This window comes from Ambystoma mexicanum, chromosome 4p, assembly GCF_040938575.1.
Source record: "Ambystoma mexicanum isolate Mex_15411 chromosome 4p, UKY_AmexF1_1, whole genome shotgun sequence".
NCBI classification, from domain to species: domain Eukaryota; kingdom Metazoa; phylum Chordata; class Amphibia; order Caudata; family Ambystomatidae; genus Ambystoma; species Ambystoma mexicanum.
The window spans coordinates 803,006,534-803,027,700 of NC_090927.1; the positions used below are offsets into that span (position 1 = coordinate 803,006,534).

Consider the following 21,167-nt stretch of genomic DNA (forward strand, 5'->3'; position numbering starts at 1 on the left):
AATGAATTCCCACCATAAACAGAACAAAGACTTACAATTAACAAACCTACCTGCCTACCAGCAGATTCAGGGTCACAGCAGGCCTGGGCCTAAGGAAGGCATACGCACCAGTGAAGCAACTCGGGCAGCTCGCCAACAAACATCAAGCGCCCCTGCACAAGAAACGCAGGACGGATAGCTCACCCTACAAATAACTAAGGTGAGAAAAGAACCCAGTGGGAAGGGACTCGGTCTGAGGGAGGTGGGAGATTCACCCATTAGAGACAGTTATCACAAATCCTCCCTTCTGTAATTGCAGATTCATTATTCAGCTCTGGGCAACTACGCATCCAGGGTTCCAGATCTCAGAGCCTTCCAGACGCCCCCGGGGATATCAGGTGAGCGTAACACCATCATGCTCTTCTGTGTCAGTACAGCTGTCATCATTTGTCCATCTGAATGTGAAAAGAGATAAAGGTCTTATGTGTAGTCAGGTGTAGCTAGGACAGGGGCTGTGGTGATCGCATTTTCCAACTCTTGGAAACTAGTTAGCATGTCCTTTGTCCATGTGATTTTGCTCTTTGGTTTCTTGGTGTCTTTGAGTGCATGTAATAGTGGTTGCGTGTAAGTCATGTAGTCAAAGGTCAATGCCCTACAGTACTGACACAATCCCAAACATTTCTGCATGTCTTTTACCATTACTGGCTGGGGTGTGCTGCACACTGCTGCAGCGTGTTTTGGTATTATTTTCTCCCCATGAATGGAGATAAGCTGAACTAGGTATAACATTTCCTGCTGACAATAGTGCAGCTTTGCTACATTGTCCCCTTTGTCGGCTAGCAGTTGAGTAAGGTGAAAGAATCAACTCTACATAGTTGTTTGTTGATGCTGCAAACTAACAGATCATCCAAATACTGAATGATGGTACTCGGCATGTGTATGTTCCCCAAGTCTATGAGTAGTACCCTGTTAAAACTGCTGGGAGGCTCACAATACTCCTGGGGCAGTCTTGTGTGCTGAAACCGCCTCCCTCAATGCGTAAATGTTAGGAAAGATTTCGTAATTGTAGGTAATTTTCCTTCCATGTGGCAACCCCTAAACATTTTGCTGTTGTTTTTCACCTTGTTCTTGACTTTGCCAGAGAAGTGCAGCCTTCTGCCGCACTCCTCTGGGCTTTCGCTCCTTTCTTACGGGGAAACTGACATGCCCTTAAGACAATCAGTACCGGGGAACGCTGTTTCCCGTAGTTTCTTTTATCATGTTGCGGCTTTCGTGCAACATGACACAAGAGGGCACTGTAAGCTAAGTTACAGCTCTCTTGGGTCTCTAACCTTCTACAGGCCCTAGATACTCGTTTAGGATTGTATCTGATCGGTGCAAGTGATTCAGGGACGGGAATGGTGGCAGCGATCGTTTCTTGTGTTTTGAGCTCCTTTTGGCGTTCTAAGCGCGTTTCTCGCGCTTAACCAAAAATGGTGGCCTGGCTCCCAAAATGGCCAGACCACGAGGCTCCTTTGTCCTGTCCGCTGACCGTCTTGCTCCCTTCACCTTCTCCAGGTCGAGCCGACCCGGGGCCTTCCTTATTTGGGCATGTACTTTCCCGCGAAACACGGATGCTTTCGCGGGCTTCTACATGTCTTTTGTGTGCCTCCAGGATGTGGGCTGGGATGTCTGGTCCCAATACACATCATGGGTGCCAGAGAGTCTAGGGTGGTGTGAATGCCTGGGACCACCGTGGTCCGTGATTGGTCCACGAATGGTGTGAGTGTTGGTGAGCGGATCTCCCATTGGGTCCCCTCCGTTTTGGCGTGAAGGGAACCGTGGATAAGAGGGGGCTGGAAACACCACTACCAGGTCGATCTCCTGAGTTCTCACGAACGAAGGAATACAGGAGCCAAGTATCCTGCAACCAAGAGGCTGGACCGAGGAATCGCTGGTGAACGGCTGAAGGACTTCTCCTCTGCACTGCTGTCGCCTTGTGAAACCCTTTTCACCTTTGATCAAACCAGAAGGCCTGTACTGGTTCTTCGACCCTTTGGAATAGCGGGAACAGCTATTCTCGGCATCTTCACCATCTCCTGCCAGTAAGCCTTCGGAAGCGTCTCTGGGCCATCCAGCTGACTGACCAGCTTACACGGGAGTCTTGCTCTGTAACCGCCGCCAGGTTGTGTAGTATTTCGAGTCCTTGTCACTCTCACACGCTTCGTACACTTGGCGTTCCCAAGTCTGAAGTGAGTAGTGTACATTTACACACGGCCGCTCTGTTGCCCTGCTGTGGTAACAAACTGTGCGGGTTTCTTCGATTGGGACGTCTTTTTACTCAACACGACGACGAGGCGTTCCCTGCTCTTCTGAACCTGCCAGCTGCTGAAACTGACGCGGAGAAGCCTGGGTCTGATTGCATCGGGGACCGGTGAGTAGCATAGCTAGGATCTGGTCGCCCTCCTGCAGGAGCCCATTGCTTTTCCCCGCTGTGTAAAACAGCACCCCTTTCCGAACTCGCGCTCTGCTTCTGCCCACTGTGGAGGCTGCGCTTGAGTCGCGGAACTTGTTCTTCTTCTTTTGTGCACTAAACTGAACTGCCTGATTTCCCTCGAAGAGCTTCTCCTTTTGCCCGTTGGAACCAGCGCTTGCAGGTACTTTTGAGCACAAGGCTCCACTCTTCGCAGGGCTCGGACTTCCATCTAGTTAGGTGCCTCTGAAGGTGAACTGGGTCTAAGCATTATTTCGCACTGCCTGTTTTCCCTCCCTTTTAGGTGGACTACACATTTCGTGCATATAACGCTTGTGACTGTCGTATTTGTATATATATTGTGTTGATATGGTATGTGTTGGTTTAATATTGTTATATTGTGATTTTCTCGCTACGGTCATTGTTTTAAAGGCCTTGAAATAAATGTGTATATATTTTTAATATAACAACTGTTTGGAGTAGTTTGTAAGTGACCTTGCTTTGTGTGCTCATTGCGGGCTTTCAGTCACCCTCACCCCTCTTGAGACCTAGTCTTGACCGCCGCGATCGCTACCTTGATTGGTCTGGCTCGTCCAGAGGTTACCCTGTTCCAAGTAATTAGGTTGGCCTTCTGAACTTCTGCGCCACCAGGACAGAGTTCAGAAATCCGTCTTAACAGTAAACGATGTAAGCTATTGGGAGTCAGGGTGCAATGGTACTGAGAAAAATGAATTTTTCTGGTCAATGACAGTGAAATGGGTTGCTGTCATGGGTATATTACATAGGGCCTCATTACGACCCAGGCGTTAAGGGTTAATGCCGTCGTTAACCCTTAACGCCTGATTCTGATTTTAACGGCTGCTTTTAGCAGCCGTTAAAATCCATGGCGCTAACCTGCCATGATGCTAATTACGCCACCGTAATTTACGGTGGCGTAATTAGCGCCTTCCCCACTCCCATTATGCACTATGGGCAAAAATGGGAATGGGGAAGGGAAAATGGGAAATGGGGATTTACCGCCCCACTCACCTTGTAAAGTTGGCGCAATTAGCGCCTGGGTCGTAATGACCCCCATAGTATTGTTGCGGGGTTCGGAACTACCGGGAACTCAGCTTGCACTTTGTCATTCAAAGGGCGTAAGTCCTGAATCATCCTCCACTCGACCCTTTTGATTTTTTTATGAGATATATGGGCGTGCTACATGGAGAGTTAGAGGGCATGATAATGCCTTACTGTACAAGTGTGAGGACGGGGTCATTTATTCCCTCCACTGCCTCTTTCGAAAGTGGGTATTGATTCACTCGAGATAAGACTGCTCCTGCCATAAGAGTAATTTGTATTGGAGCGACGCTCCACAAAAACCCTACATCATGGGGGTTGGTTGTCCACAAAATGTCAGGGACCAGTGCCAGATCTTCGTGAGCGAACAATGGGGCACTTCCTGCCACAAACACGGGGCAGAGGACATGGTGATACTGTATCATTATCTCACAACATATGGTTCAACTCACCCTCAAACCCTATGACCCGATCACTCACAGACAATCTAGAATCAATCAACCTAACACAATACATCTCCACACCCACTCACACAGGAGGTCACACCCTCAATGTGATCTTCAGCACTACAAATGTATCTACCCAGCCCCACCCCCTATCATGGACTGATCACTCAGCAATTTACTTCTTCATACCACTGAGCATAGCGGCTGATGGTCAAGGCACACATGATCATCACCAACCACCTCTCCTCCCATTCCACTATGAAATGAAGTCATAATCACCATATGGTTCAATTCACCCTCAAACCCTATGACCCGATCACTCACAGACAATCTAGAATCACTTCACCTGACGCAATACATCTCCACACCCACTCACACAAGAGGTCACACCCTCAATGCGATCTTCAGCACTACAAACATATCTCACCGGCCTCTCACCCCTTATCGTGGACTGATCACTCAGCAATGTACTTCTCCATACCACTGAGCACAGCGGCTGATGGTCAAGGCCACACAGGACCATCACCAACCACCTCTCCTGTCATTCCACTATGGAATCAAGTCATAATCACCCCATATCTGGCACACTCACTTCTGGACTCTCTTCTAAATGTTCCCTCTGGGAAAGACCTCCAATGATCGAAACCTTTGACCTCTGGCTTACAAACATCCTCACACCCCTCAATCCAACAAAACAAACCTCTCAGAGATAAGGACCAACACCCAGGTGGTTCACCGCCAAACTCAAATCACTAAAAATCCTCAAGCACCGTCTGGAATGGACCTGGAGAACTGACCCTACAGCCCAGAACAAAACTGCCCCAGCAAGAACAATCAGAGCATACAGACTTGTAATCAGAAAAACCAAGAAAACATTCTATGGGAACAGAATCCTAAATGCTCAAAACCCGATCAACGAATTGCATAGAATTGTATCTGAATTCAAATCCCTAGTCTGCTCGAGCCACTCCCCACCCGTCTCCCAAGCCCTATGTGACACCTTATCATTACACTTCCACAATGTTGCTACTGACAGACATTCTGACATCATCTCTAAATTGGAATACATGCCTCTGCCCCCTACCCACCCACAGGTTGACCTTTGTCAAAACCCTGCCTTGATGCAAATCTTTGACTCTTTCCCTCCCATTTCACAGCAGAAGTTCCACTCGCTCGTAGCAGATAGCTGCCCTTCAGGCTCCCCTGAGGATCCCTGCCTGCCCACACTGCTCAAAAACATCCTAGCCTCAACCTGCGCAGGTGTATCACATGCTCAATCCTCAACCACTCACTCACATCAGCATCCTTCCCGGAAGCCCTAAAAACCTCCTACATCAAGCCCATCCAACCGACACTTGGACCCACTCCTCCGCCAGAACTACCGGCCAATCTCCAATACGTTTCATGGCCAATCTCATAGACAGCACAGCATACAAGCAGCTTGGCCTATTCACTGAAGCCAACAACCTCCTACACCCTGCGCAAACGGGCTCCAGGCCACTCACGGGAACAGAATCCTATCTAGTCTCCATCTGGGATGACCTAAAAAGAACAGCGAACGCAGAAGGCTGCACTGTACTCATCCTGCTTGACCTCTCCGCAGCCTTTGATACCATCAATCACACTATCCTACTAGACAGGCTACAAACACTTGAAATCAGAAACACAGCCTCTCTCATGGATCTTTCATCTCATATCGCTACCTTCACACATTCCCATCGACCTCATGACCAGTAAGAAAAGGTGTCCAACAAGGGGCATTTCAATCTCCCCATATCTTCAACCTCTACCTAAAACCGCTGCCCGCAATCATCCACTCACACAATCTTATTTGCTACAACTACGCAGACGACACCCAAACCATCCTTAAAATCGCAAAATATCAAGCCTCTGTAAGTCCGGACCTGTCATCATGCCTCTCGGATATTGACCACTGGATGACGACCAACCACCTTATCCTCAACCCTGGGAAAACTGAAATCCTAGTTTGCTGGAAAACAGCCCTCCTTCCTCAACCAATTCTGTGGCCTCAATCCCTAGGACCAGCACCAGCAACTTCAAAGTGGCAAAAAACCTTGGATACACATTGGACATGGACCTATCCCTCACCCAACACACCACCTCTGTATCTAAAACCAGTTTCTCTCATCTATGGATTCACAGGCGTATTTTCCCTTATCTCACCTATCCTCACCACTTCTCTGCCATCAATTCCATCATCCTGTCCTGCCTAGACTACGCAAATTGCCTCTACCAAGGTGCGCTAGCATTTCAACTAAGGAAACTCCAAAGAATCCAAAACGCTGCAGCGCACCTGCTCATTAACCTACCTCCCAGAGAACACATCAGCCCTACACTAAAAGTCCTCCATTGGCTCCTGATTGGTCGACACACTATCTTTAAAGACATGTGCATCACCCACCACACCAGGATTCCTTCAAGACAAAATCCTGCGCTACCAGCCCTCAATGAGTCTCAGATCTCGCACAGCATATCACCTAGTGGTCCCACATCACAACTCCTCCAGCCTGGGTGGATCCTCCTTCTCCATCCAAGCGTCGATTATCTGGAACTCCCTACACATTCACAATATTGAAAATCATCTGAAATTAAGAAAGGCCATAAAAACCTGGCTTTTTCCAACATCCTCTTGAAACCCTCCCACTCTCTAAATTACATTGCTGCCTCACCTTGACGAACTATCGCCACATGTGCACAACCCTCCTACCCGATAAATACCACAGGGAAGCCAGCAGCGTTGGCGGAGGCACACCGCAATAAACCCTTCTCCTCCTCCAATTACAGCACGGATAACGGCAGCGTTCGCATCGGCTCACCTTTACACACTATTGCCCCCATGCACAACAACACTCCTACCCGATAAATACACCAGGGAAGCCGACAGCATTCGCTGAGCCACACCGCAATAAACCTCTCTCGCCCTCACTGCTCAGACTTTCTCTCCAGAGAGACCGCGAACAGTGAGACCATGCCGTCCAAATTCGACAAAGAAAAGAACGCTGCAGCCAAACTACTTCAAAGCATGCAGTACGTATACCTTACACCATGTCTGTGGACACAGACCGCAGGCACGGCCAAACATCCATGCACCATAGAATGCAGCTATGGCTATGCCATTCGGGTCTAGCAGCTCACATAGCCGTCCACACTGAAACCCGTGACGTACCTCAACACCTTTGCCACTAGCATACAGTGACTACCAACTAAAAGAAAATTCAGTATAGCTGGGCACACATTGAATCTTCAGCAACAGCACTCTATCCTAAACCACCAACAGCACCCATCCAGGTGCCTGACCTTTGGGCTGCTTAGGGGAACCTAGCCTGCTACCCAAGTCCTAAGCCGGCGAAAATGCACACAAGCATCTCTTAATGTAACCTATTAGAACCTCCACCACATTGACTGCAGTCACCGAGGGCGTTCCAGTCACAAAGCGCATTGAGGCCATACAAATGGGAAAAGAGAGCTATATAAATAACCAGATACAATAAAATACAATACTTATTTTTAACTATGCTGCTGGGTATACCATTACCACTGGATATCTCCTTTTTCTTTAGTTGTTCCTTTTCTTGCGACATATATACTATTATGCACCATCTTAATGTAGCTAACCCTTACCATTCCAATTTGGCGGATGCGGGTGGTCGTAATTAGTCAGCGCTTTTCGTTGAATATCTATCTCTCTTTCTATTACAATAATATTGCTAGTCTAGGAATGTTGCCCCGTGACACTAGATGCGGCTTCTAACAGAAGTTTCCTGCAACCGTTTAGGGCAGGCAGTCAGACACTCTCTACAGAGCACTCTAAATCTGGATGCAGCGAGAGGCAGAGCTAGCTGCTACCGCCACAGTGAGCATTGGTGCAGCACTTTCTTTGCAAAGGACGCTTGTTTAATGTCCACACTCAGCTTTTCTGTTACACTGTTACATATCCTTTGGTGATTAGGCTTTCCATGTACATTTCCATTATTTAGTTTGCTGGGAGCACTGCTTGAGCCTATTCCTTGGCTCAGGATGCCTGATCCTATTGCCTCCTCGGGCACATTTCCAGTTACCCTAGCACTTATGGTGTGGTGAAGGGTTACACCTTTGGCACACATTCTGATTAAGGTTGTCTCAAAATACACGCTATAACTGTTCAGAATCTTGCTATTCTCTGTGAGAATATTTCTTTTGTAAATTGTTGATTTTGAGATTGCGACTTGCTAACATCCTGTTATTTTCTTTTATGACTTTCAGATATATTGAGGGGGCTTCCCAGATGATGCGGCATTGAAGCCCCAAAACATGTATGCTCTAATAACACCTTTGCCCTAATTTCTTTGTTACATATTGTTTGACTTAAAAACATCATTGTGCTTAATTTTGTTGAAATTTGTGTTCAAAACCTCTCACGCAGGAACGATGAACTGCTATTGTGTTTGCATGGCATAAATCTGTTGTGACACTTCATTTTCTCTGTAAATCTGTTTTCGTTATTGCTTATAGGCTGAAGGCCCTGTACAAACTTCTTTGCTTCTAGTTATTTTGTTATTGTTAGAATAAAAGAACATTTCTTTTGACTAGTAACCCAACTTGCTTGATGTCTTTTACTGAAACTTTAACATATTATTCTAAGATGCTTATTTATTTAAAGTATTGAGCATTTTTTGAATGCCTATACAACAGAATTGTGTTTTTCGAGGCGCTACAAGGCTAAGTGGGGAGGGAACAAGGGAATGAATAACAATGGAAAAAAAGTAAACATACAATGGCGGTCCTACTAGGCCTTGTGGCATTCGGACGTGCAAGTGCAGTGAAGAGAAGTGCAGGAGATAGGGGGAGGCGAAGGGGGGGCGTCAAGGAACGGACAAGTGATGGTGGGGGCCCAGGAGGAAAGTGCCAATGTTATAGTATTATATGCTTTCATTTATCGGAACCATTTGGTCCAACTTTGGATAGTGTGCAGTTTGGGTTCTGAGCAGGCTCTGCCAAGACATTTATTTTGCATTTTTGACTTTGGGACTCCGGAAGTGAGCCCTATTTTACGAGCTGCACCACCTTGACAAATCACTAAATGGATAAAAACTACATTCCTTTCGCTTACATGGATAGAAATCCCCTTTAGTTTAGAGTGCAGTCCCCTGCACTATCTACTTTTCTGCACATCTACCACTCCCAGTTCTACCGTCCTTGCCATACCTATCTCACGCCGGTGTCTGCCTGAACATTTATTGGTAGCCTCCCATCTGAATAAAACATGCTGCATTGTCCTGTTGAAAGTTGGAGTAACTTACCGTGGCGCTTTTTAGATTGTAGGGATGTCAAATTGCTTTCCTTTTTAATTTTTCTAGTGTCTTGAATTCTTTCTATTTCATTGTCCAACCTTTGCAAGATGGCCTCTGTGGATGTAGGTAGTCACCTTTTTGTAGGTGGAGTCTACAGGTATTGGTGAAGGCATTCAAATGTGTCTAAAATGTATCGTTGTTAATTTATTTTATTTATTTTTGCGTTTATTTCAGTGGACAAGAAACGTGTGTATTGGTTACAGACAAAAATAGTGTGTAAGCACAGACTGGTAAAGCCTCACCTCATGGTACCAGGGGCTACATCAGGCGTGCAGATCAAAATAAGAGACACAATAGGTGTGTGCGTGTGTGTGCAGACTGGGAAAGCCTCATCTCACGGTACAGGGGCCTACATCAGGCATGTAGACCAACATAAGAGACAAACAAGGTCTGTGTGTGTGTGTGCAGTCTGGGAAAGTCTCACCTCATGGTACAGGGGCTACATCAGGCCGTGCAGACATGCAGATGAGCAAAATAAGTGCGTGTGTGACTGGGAAAGCCTCGTCTCATGGTACAGGGGGCTACAAAAGGCGTGCAGACCAACATAAGAGACAAAATAGGTGTGTGTGTGTGCAGATTGGGAAAGCCTCATCACATGGTACAGGGGGCTACATCAGGCATGCAGACCAACATAAGAGACAAACAAGGTGTGTGTGTGTGTGCAATCTGAGGAAAGCCTCACCTCATGGTACTGGTACAGGGGCTACATTGGGCCATGCAGGTAAAGCCCGAGTGAGTCAAGGGCAAGCCAGTTTCTATCTGGCTGTTTGGCGTTGGCTGCTGGCATCTGCAGCGTTTCCAGGACGAGGACGGAAGCGGACTGAAGCCCCACCTCCACCAGGAAGTGCGGGCTAAAAGGAGGCCCCAGCCGCCCTTGCCGCGTAAAGCCGGACCGAGTCAAGGGCGAGCCAGTTTCTATCTGGCGGTTTGGCTGTTTGCTGCTTTGCGGAGGCGGAGACTCACAGACCTAAAGTGAAACTGCACATAGGGAGAAAAGTTGCTGCGTCTACACTTGGAACCATTGATAACCTTGGAGGAGCTGCACAACCGGACCAGACCCAAATGGGACGCCTGACAAGTGAGCCTACGGAGTCGGGGACGGAGCCGGCGGTGAAAACACAGCTACAGGTAAAACAGAGGCTAGCCTCTCACCCAGCCTTCCAAATGTCAGCTTCACCACTACGATCAACAAAAAGTAAACATTTGCCCATTTTAAAGCAGATGAGACTCCCCTTTATGAAAGACAGACTCCCTATGGAGCCGGAGCTGCTTACTCCCCCGCCCAAGTCGCAACCAAGCATGTTAATGTCATCTAATCCATTCGAGGGTGAGGCGACAATCAAAGAGGACATTGTTTCGGGGGCACAGCTTAGATCTACAAAAACGAGGAGTGAGACCCCCGGGGATGTGGGTGAGATGCAGGAGGTCCCTTCCCTACAGGCACTGACGGCGGGGCCTCACAGGGTCCATCTGGCATATGTAATGACTCTACAATACCAGAAAAAGGTCTAAATATGCAAACAGTGAACTTAGATGTCACGGAAATCCCCCCCTTACTGCCTCAGCCCAGGCCTTCTTACCTGGCACTGGAGAGCAGCCAGAATACAGAAGAGGCAGGCCCCCCTCACTCAACTACTCAGACACATCTCAGTCAGTGGGTGAGGCACACCCCTTGATAATCATTCGGGAGAGGAACCTCAGAGAACAGAAAATAATCAATTAAAAATCAATGAAGGGGGGGGGGTGAACATCTTGCTACTTCCCCTCCACTGACAATAGGACAGAGCTTAAAAACATTGGAAACTGAAAATCACAAGGTCGACACGATCCAAAATGCGGAGGATAATTTGAAAGAAAAACTTTCAGTATTGGTGATAACAATTGATCCTCTAACACAATCTGCAAATGAGGAAAACAGCTTGAACTCAACAAAAAATGCTGGAGCAAGGGGATCAGCAAACACCGACACTGATATATCTACACAGGAATCCCTGATAAGACCACGAGATCTGTGAGCCCTGCCCAATCCCGGTAACTTACAGCTGCTGGCTCTGAAGGACGCCGAGCAGCGGATGGATCTGATCCAGAACGGGGACCTATATGAAACTGGAACAGGAGAGATCAGTGAAAACGAGTTATCAATTTGGCAGGATGAGGCTCTATGGGCAGACACGGAAGGATCTGCAGAGATTCCGACCTTAAAGAACATAACAAAAAAAAATATCAAGGGATGTTTTAGCAACGGAGCGAGAACACCCCCCCCAGTGGGTGGAAATAAACTTAATGGTATCACCGGGCGCTCCAAATTGGAAGATTAGAGAGGAAAGAAAGATCATGGAAAAAGTACAACAAAGCAACTCTAGCCTGGCAGAGAAACTTATTCAGGACATCTCCAACTTAACTGGGAAAATCACCTTGGAAAAAAAGAAAAGCCTCTCCTTCATTAAGGAAAAAATGTACGCCCTCGATGTGGAGGATCCTTTTGAGGGGGCCAGTCAAAGATCTGGCAAGATAAAAGTAAGAGATATCTAAACCCCAGCAAACAAACTTATAAACGGGATAAGTGAGGACAATACTCAGGGGTCAAAAGAGAAAGCGGAAATGAAAATCGACAAAAATTCTTTGGAAAAAATAAGAGAGTTGTGCAGTAAGGGGAGAATGGATGACCTCGTGCATATACAAAATGTAGTGATGGTGGCCCTGAACATTGCAATAGCTCCAATCCTTAAGCTCTACGAAAATATCAACGACTCCCTGCAAACGGTGCTTGCAGTAAATTCCAAAACAAGAGAACAGACAATGGAAATCGAAGGTTTCCTGAAAAGATTAGCGTTGAGAATAGATATGGAAGCAGACAAGTCAAACAAATGGCAGGATAGGTTAAGTGATATGGCACGCCGAGACTCCAACGATAAGCAATTACTGATGGAGGCAATACTTGAAGAGCACAAGTGGCAAAGAATGACCTCACAACAAGTTCCTTCTAAAGGCCCTAGGACCGGTGAACGAAGACTCGAAACAGTAGAATCTGGAGCCATAGAGGTCCAACCTCTGGCATCGTCAGAGGAAACAAAACAGAGACCGGCGAAAGGAGGTCCCTTGGTACTGGGCAGGGGATTGAGTAAATCAAAACTAAATCAAGATGGAAAAGAAATCTACCCCTCTGATTGCCCTCAAAAACCGACAGAAAAGGAGACAAATGAAGAAAATCCCAAATTAAGCTATGAAATATTTCATGAAGCCCCAAAGGAGAGTAAAAAAGCACCCGCACCAAGTTTAAAGACATCTGCAAAAGATCTACAAAATAAATCGCAAACAAAAACGAAGAATCAAGCAATCAAGAGGAAGGAGTGTGGCTCAAGAGCCTTCCTAAGAAACATGAAAATGCCAGAGAGAGAAGATCAAAGACATCCAGCTAAGGAACCAAGGCTGGAGTTGAAAATAGGTAATCTTGAAAATGAAAAGGAAACCCAAAAAAAACAGGCAACTGAAATAGAGAGTGAGTCAGAGGCAGATGGGTACTTAAGTGACTTAATTGAAATTATAGAAGAACATCAGGAGGACGAACGTTGGCTAAACATAAGTCCATCAGACTGGCAGAATATTGACAACCAGCTACACCACTACGAATTGGAAAAAAAGACAAAAGGTGAGGAAAAACATAAAAGATCGGAGAGGACCAGCAAAAAAAACAGAGGAAAGGAAGAGTGACAAAGCTAGGATACGCCCTCGGAGTGAAGAAAAAAAAGAAGAAACCACAAAATCAATGGATTTCTGGAAAAGTCTAGAAGAACGCCGAGGGTCGAGGCTGCATGCATCAAGATCGACCAGAGAAATGGACCCCAGAGACAAACTGAAGCTGCAAACAAATACAAAAAAAAAGGGTCGGAGTGTGGAACGGAAACCCGAAGCAGCCGGGAGAAGAAAGGCCACTCAACAGGTGTTCAATCTCAAATTGGGAAGAGTGTCAAAGGATTCAAAAAGAATAATTCTGAATAGGAAAAACATGATGACCATTTTTAACCAACTGACAATACTCAGAAAGATTTCAACAGACGACATCTTGTTTATCGAATTCACAGAGGAAAAGAGGCCAGATGTGATAATACTCCATCTAAGATCACAAAGGATAAAAGAAACAATGATGAAAGCTAAGGGAAGGCTGGCTGAAGCCGGCTTTAGACTATCAGAAATCGAGTTAGTGGAAAGAAGTAAAAGAAAGGCGTTAACAAATGAAAATCATAAATCCAGGTTGAAAGCACCTAATGGAGAACTCAAGAGCCACAGTTATAAAACCCCAGAAAGAGAATATCTGAAAAACAGGTCTGGGGAAAGGAATAGAGAAAAAAGTCTTGTCCATGGCAATACAGGGAAAGAGACTGTACAACCCAAATCTGCTCTGAGAATTAAACGAACAAAAAATTCTGATCGAGAATACCTAAAGCAAAGGCAGAAGGATACTCAATACGAGGGAAAAAAAAGCAGAGACGACTTCAGACCATGGACCAATAGTCCAATGGCAGCAATGAGATTTACGGTGGATAATTCCAATTCAAAAGAAATAGCACAAAGATTTACGGCGGAAAACTCCAATTCAAAAGAATTAACACACAGAAGCCGTAATTTAGGGCAAAAAAAAGGAGATTGCGATCTAAAACCAGAGAAAAAGAAACAATAGGCCGAAAATGAGGCAGAAAGGGGGGAATCCCTACTGGCCTCATGGAACACCAGGGGCTTCAGTCATCTTTTCTCCAGGGAGAGTGCGTTTCTGTGGAAATATGACATACTATGTCTGCAGGAATCTTGGATAAGAAAGCTTCCAATATGTGAAGGATATGAGGTGTACATGAACCCAGCAAAGAAAGGCCTACTGGGCAGACCACGTGCTGGTCTATTGACACTAGTAAAAGGAGAGAGCGACCTTAACGTCTTGCGACACCACACCCCAAATCCGTACGTCCAGATCCTAAGGATAAAGAAAAAGACTAAATCCCAGGAATTTGGAATCCTTTTAATCAACACTTACTGGAGCCAAACTGACTGTGCAATTGAAACATACCTGTCCGATATCATGGTTGAAATAGATGAATCCATGAGAAAGGAAAAAATGAACTTATTCTCCTGTGTGGAGACTTGAATTTAAAGTTACTGGATAAGAAAGGAAAACCAAAACTTAACTCTATGCTCGAGGGAAACGCCAAATGATGGATGGAAGAAATGGAAATAAGAGAAATTAAAATTTTAAATGGCCAGACGAAAGGAGACCTGGAAGGAACCTCCACATGGTCTAATAACACTACCAGTGCGGTTCTAGACTACTGTTTCATAGCGGGGAACACCCATAGATGGATAAACTCCATGAGAGTCAAGAAACAAAAAACCAGTGACCATGCTCTCCTAGAGATTGAATTCAACTGTGATCCCGGGAAGGTAACATGCTCCTCCCTACCCCTTCTAGAAGTGACATGGGGCAGAAACCGGCTTAGAATAAAGCCACCGACAATTGCAAAACTAGTGGATGGTTATAATAACCACGTCAAAAAAAATCTTGATGAGGTAGAATACAAATGGCTTCTAAAACAGTATGAAGTTCAATATAAGGGGAGAAATAAACCTTCAATATCAAGGAAACAGGCGTATAACGCTGAACTGGTGGCCAAGAGAAAGGAACATCGAGCCACACTAAGAAGCTTAAAACAAAGCGTGCTGTCTAATAAAGAGGAATTAATGAGGAAATGCAAACAATCCTACAAAAATTGCCTGATTTCATCGAAGGTCTGGCGAGTACAATGTGACACGGAGAAGATGTTAGCAGCAATTCAAACAGCAAATGCACGCAGCTTATGGGAGATCATTAACAAAGGCGATGACTTCCAACCAGCTCTAACCACCTCCCAGGTCTCAAAAGAGATATGGGTCAAGCACTACACTAGCCTTTTCAAGCCGAGTTCGGTAGTAGAAATAAATCCATCCCCATGTAAAAAAAAAAAAAAAAAAACGCCCTGAGAAATTGAATGTGATTACGATGACATTCTGGGGATCATCAAAAAGCTCAGCTCCTCACGACCAGCTGGGCCTGATGGAATCTCAAACCATTTACTCAAAGAAAACGGGGATGCTTGGGCGAGTTTTATTCTACAGCTCTTCAATCAAATAAAGAAAACTCGAACCATCCCGTCATCATGGAAGGAGGCGTTGGTAGTACCTATATTCAAAAAAGGAGACCAGGAAGACCCGAAGAATTATAGACCTATTGCCTCCTGGACTCTATAGGAAAAATCTTTGCCTCAATTCTTCTAAGGGATCTTAAGAAATGGGCGACAAAGGAAGGTTTATTGGACAAATGTCAAACAGCTTTCGTTAGTGGTGTTGGAACCACTTTGAATTTATTCATCCTCAATATATTAAAGCTCCGGGCCCTCGAAAAAAAAACAAATTTATACTTGGGCTTCATAGATTTGGAGCAAGCCTTCGACAGAGTCTGTAGAGATCTTCTTTGGGCAAAACTGAAGAACTGGAATTGCCCGAGAGATCTCATGGAAGCAATTCAGGAACTGTACACAGGAACATCAATTCAAACCATAACTACAAAAGGAGGAACCACTACGGAAGAAATCCCTACGTATAAAGGAATAAAGCAAGGCTGTGTCTTGGCGCCCTTTCTTTTCATCTTATACTTGCCAGACATGGCCGAGTCCCAGAGCAAGATCAGAGCGTTTTCCGCCGAAAATTAATGATGAGGAGCTGTCCTGGATCCTCTATGCAGACGACGTGGTCTTTATTGATTAAACAGCTATAGGCCTCCAGCGACGCATCACAGAATTCAAACAATATCTGGACATAAATCAAATGAAGGCAAACATAAAGAATCTGTTATCCTAATAATGAAGTCATCCAGAGGGCAAAAATCGAAAAGAAAGAACTTTGCATGGTCAATCGACAACCAAAAACTGGATACAGTTGAGTCCATGATCTACCTGGGAATAAATATATATAGAAATGTAAATGAGCATGGTCAATACATTTTTATTAGAGAAAAACTGCTAAAATTAACAAACCAAGGCAGAACACTCCATCAAAGATATGGCAAATACTCAATGACGCCAATACTGACATTCTACAAACAAAAAGTGGTGGCGGTCCTGACTTATGGAGCGGAATCCCTGCTAAATCTGCAGTGGGAAACTTGGGATGCCATCAAAGCCTTTTTTTGGCGGAAGATCCTAAGACTGCCCAATTGTCTGGCGATCTCGACAATAAGGCATGAATTAAGGCTCCAATCTTTAAGATCAATAGTCCTCTGGAAGACTATCTCCTTTTACAGGAAATGTATCCTGGAGTTTCCTCCACCTCCTTTCGAGATCCTGGCTAAAACAACGCCAGAGAAAAGGGATAAAAACCTTCAATTGTGGAAAGTGAAATTCCAGATGGTTCTAACACACTATAACATAAAAGAAGAGATTCTAAGAACAAATCCCAATAAAGCAAAAAAAAACCTTGCAGGAAAATGACTGGGATGAAATGAGTACCTTAAAGCAATGAAATAAACTATGCCATAACATCATCTGGGAACGTAAAACATTAAATGATCCACCACCCTACTTGAGGAGGTTCCCATCGTCCCACTATAGGGATCTACTGATGCACTGTAGATTAAACATCCTACTGACCAAAGAGGTGCAACTTCAAAGAAAACAGATCCCGCTTATAGATGCAAAATGTCGATACTGTGGAAACATTAATATTATTGAAACAACTAGGCACCTGGCGCTATCCCGCCCAAAATCAGCAGATGAAAGAAAGCAATGTCTGGGAGAATATGTCTCACTAATTACCTCAAGCTCAGAAGAGGAATATTGGGAGAGATTGATAACAGTGGAGAAACTTGGCAAAACGCTTGATGTGCTCAAGTTCATAGAACATATTCTGGTAATAAACACCTCAGATACAGTTCAAAGAACTTCGGATGGAAAAGAGGCCTCAACTGACCCGAACAGTCAGGAACACCTAGTAGGGACTGATCACACACGTCTCCACGTCGTAAATTTCTAATTTTTAAGTGGCCCCCTTGCAAGTTAACGCTTCCTAACATTCTAAAAATCAAATAATAATTTGCCCTCTAAAGATTTTGAGATGACAATGTGATGCTCAGCGTCTCCTATTTTAGCATTACTAACATTACCCTATAAGTGGAGAGCAACATTGCAATTTCATTTGCTTAGCCTACAAGGGATAATGGGTATGGACTGTGCCTGGGACTACTCGCCCATAGTATCCGGACACCATATATTCAGACAGGAGAACGCTTTTCACACAATCTGCATCATTTCCAAGTGTCCAGAGTTCCTTTGGGCATAGACCTTCACACATTATATTGTAACTCGCTTCTATAGAAAAACCGTTTCACTGAGCACTTATGCAATCCTACACAATGATATAAGGGTGGGGTATGTTGATAACAATCTTGTATGCACTGCAACAGGATTGTGTACATGCATGACATTCTTAAAATGCACATAATATGTTGAGGCATTATATATGCCTTGCTTGCAAGTATTGTGGGTCTGAAAATATCCGAGTGAGGGTTTACTGCTAAAACCCATCAATTTTTACAGTGCTCGATCAACTAGTATTGGAGGCTAGCACAAGGGCCGTGGAAGGGTATGGGTGAAAGAGCACAGGCCGTCACTCCTTGTGGGTGATGATCAAAGCAGCACATTTCAAAAACCAAGGCAGATGTTTGGGCAGTACACTGAAGGAAATGTGTTGCTTGTTTGCTAAAGGATAGGAAATCCTAGTACCAGTCTAGACAACAGCACCTTCGTTTTCTATCTATGCTCAGCTGCTGAGGGCATTTCACTATAACAATGTGTTCTGTGTGTATCATCTCTAGCAGCTCCCTGTATCTTATTGAACTTGTCACAAATAATTACAGAAGAGGTAGCCATAGTTACAGAAGAAAGCACTCAATCAATTGTATCTCTGAAGAATTGATGCTATTACCTTAAAAGGCATATATATCTGATGTTCGTCAGTAAGGCACTTGTTTGATTGTATCTAGGCTGTGGTGAGGAAGGGTGGGCAAAACTATACACTTTATTATGTTCCCTGTCATTTCACTTCCTATGTAGGGGTACAAGCAGGGCTCTAATCAGATTCTACTCCCTTCTTGGAGTCAAATGATTTTTCAGGGAGTAAAAAAGTAATAAGCTTTGCCAATAGGGATAATTTCTGCTCATTAAAAGATGCTCAGTCCCCTTAAAATTCCTCTTGAGATGGGCATTCATATTATTAGAGTTCCTTCCTATGCCACTGCTTTACTGGTCACTAATTCGGAAACATATCATTGGAGCTTTGTGGGTTTAAGCAATGCTAAATTCATGGTTTCTCATTTTTGTTAAGCACATTTTCCTTAAAATGTATGGTGCATATGCTCTTAGCTGTAAGGCTGGTGTTACCACTACACACAGGAGAACGTAATGTGGATAGTAAGCAGAGGCACAGGAATTTTTGATCCTCATATTCTGACGGGCAGTTATTTTGATGCAATTATCATCCTTACACAAATTATTTAAAGCATGTTCTCCTGACCCTTCAATTACTTCATTAAAGTAGCACTTGAACTCCTATCAACATGTTTTTTGACACATTGCTTTTAATTGCCATTAATCCATCAGCAAATGTTGTATTCTGTCTGAATTTCCTGACAACCCCATCAGTTATGCCAACAGATATGTGTGTTTTGTAATAGACATGAATGATTTTCTGGTGACATAAAACATACTTTTTTCTCTGCACAGAAGTATGTTTGCAAGGTACTGTGGCAGATGTTGAAGTCTTGGACTGGTTGATTTCTCTATAATCACATATGACATATTTTATTTTAGCCTATCTGTTTGAGAAAAGTGTAAGATTTGTAAAGAATTGCAGTGGCTGGGAAGAGGAAATTCGTTTCTAGACTCTCTTCTGCAACGGTAGCTCACAAAGCTTCTTACCTCATTAGTCAGTTGCGCACATGGAAAATAATGTGTGCACAACAGCCAACCAGTTCTGCACATAGAGAAAAATAATTAGAGGGAACATTGATCACCATAATAATGGAATCTCCACTGTTCCATCAAATGACATTTGAAATTAATAAAGGAAAGAAATAATATGGATTAGTGTCCTGATGGGAATTAATAGTTGGAATAATCTCTTTATGTTTATTATTTGCGCCTGGCCCTTCGTTAAGTATTTGTTTCAGGAGATGATGTTGCGTAGTCCCTTAGTCGTCCCAAGTGTGTATGGTTATCATACATTGGGCCTCATTACAAGTGTGGCGGTCCGGAAATAAGGGTGCCGGTACATTGCTACGGGCACCCTTTCCAGACCACCACACTACAAGTCTGCCTGGAGGGGCCACTGCGCCCAGCATGTCTGACCTGCCCGGGCGCAATGGTCCCGGTAGGCACACTTGTCACAGAAGCACCAGTACTGTTATCAACGGTGCCAGTGCTTCCGTCTCCCCACTCCCATGGAGTCCTATGGGACTCTACGGGAATGGGGAACAACATTTTCCAGTGCCTGCCTTCCCGATCCGCCGGGACTTGGAATGGTCTGTTGGCACCAGGATATCAGGTGCCAGAAAAGTGTTACGGGTCCGGCGGCAACCAGCCGGTTGCAACGGTGGGTTACTGCCGGACACGTAATGAGGCCCATTGTATACAAGCAGTTGTATGTACAGATCAGAAGCAAAGGATGGTCTGCATTATCTTTCTGGCTCAGAACTGTGGAAGAGGCAATTTGGAGCCCATTTAGTGCTTAGCAGAGGCTGCTGCTTTTAATAGGCTCACATGCACCTACTGTGCCAAAGTCAGCCAAGCGGCAGAGATCTACCTGGTTGAAGAACCCTTTGCTATGTACTGTAGTTCTGGCGCATCACCTGGTGATGCAGTGTGAGGCAGGTTACCCCTTCCGGATAGTCTCAGTTATTTCCCATATCAAACTTCAGTGTTCCATAGGTTTCGACCATGCACTGGTGTACACTCAGAACCAAAATAACCTTACTGAAAGGAGTGGGACAGGAGAGGAGGTCCAGTCGAAGTAGTAAGCCAGTCTCAGCTCATTTGTGAGGGAGAGAAGAGCCATTATGTCTGGATGCGGCAAAGGAGGGAAAGGACACGGCAAGGGCGGCTCCAAGAGGCACAGGAACGTGCTCCGAGATAACATCCAGGGAATTACCAATCCCGCCATCCGCCTCCTGGCTCGCCGTGGCAGAGTCAAGCGCAGTTCCGGCCTCATCTATGAAGAAACCCGTGGGGTGCTGAAGGTCTTCCTGGAGAACGTGATCCGGGATGCCGTCACCCACACCAAGCATGCCAAGAGGAAGACAGTCACTGCAATGGATGTAATCTATGCCCTGTAGCGCCAGGGTCGCACTCTTTACGGATTCGGGGGTTGAGGACACCCGCAACACCACCACCACAAACCCCAAAGGCTCTTTTAAGAGCTACAAAAAAACAAAACAAAAAAAAAGTAGGCCAGTAACTACCATCCTGCCAACCCCCAGCCTCTACTAATCATAACAAAATTGGGCTGCAAATGACTTTGGCTGTCCTTGAGCGTGCCGACAGGGGTCAAGATGTGGGCAGGACAGCGGCCTAGGTTCCGGAAGTTTCATGTCTGCCCGCAACCTATTTCTGGTAGTGGCTTGTGGTACCATTTCCACCATGTGACGTCTAAAAAGGCCAAATTACTTCAAAGGACAATATTTTTAGGGCAGAAGAATTCAGACAGGAGAACTGGGGAGATACTCAATTTGGGGAGACCTGCTGCCACACAATGTGAAGTTGAACCCCCATCACACAGTGCTATATATGCCATATCATTAGAAAATGT

At 45.1% G+C, this 21,167-nt stretch overlaps 1 protein-coding gene across 1 annotated transcript; it reads left to right on the forward strand.

Moving 5' to 3' along the window:
• The first annotated feature begins 20,418 nt into the window (after positions 1-20,418).
• On the forward strand, positions 20,419-20,694 carry LOC138452625 (histone H4 type VIII-like). The gene has a single exon (XM_069605016.1). It carries the CDS (start codon positions 20,419-20,421, stop codon positions 20,692-20,694), a length of 276 nt encoding a protein of 91 aa, XP_069461117.1.
• Positions 20,695-21,167: the final 473 nt, after the last annotated feature.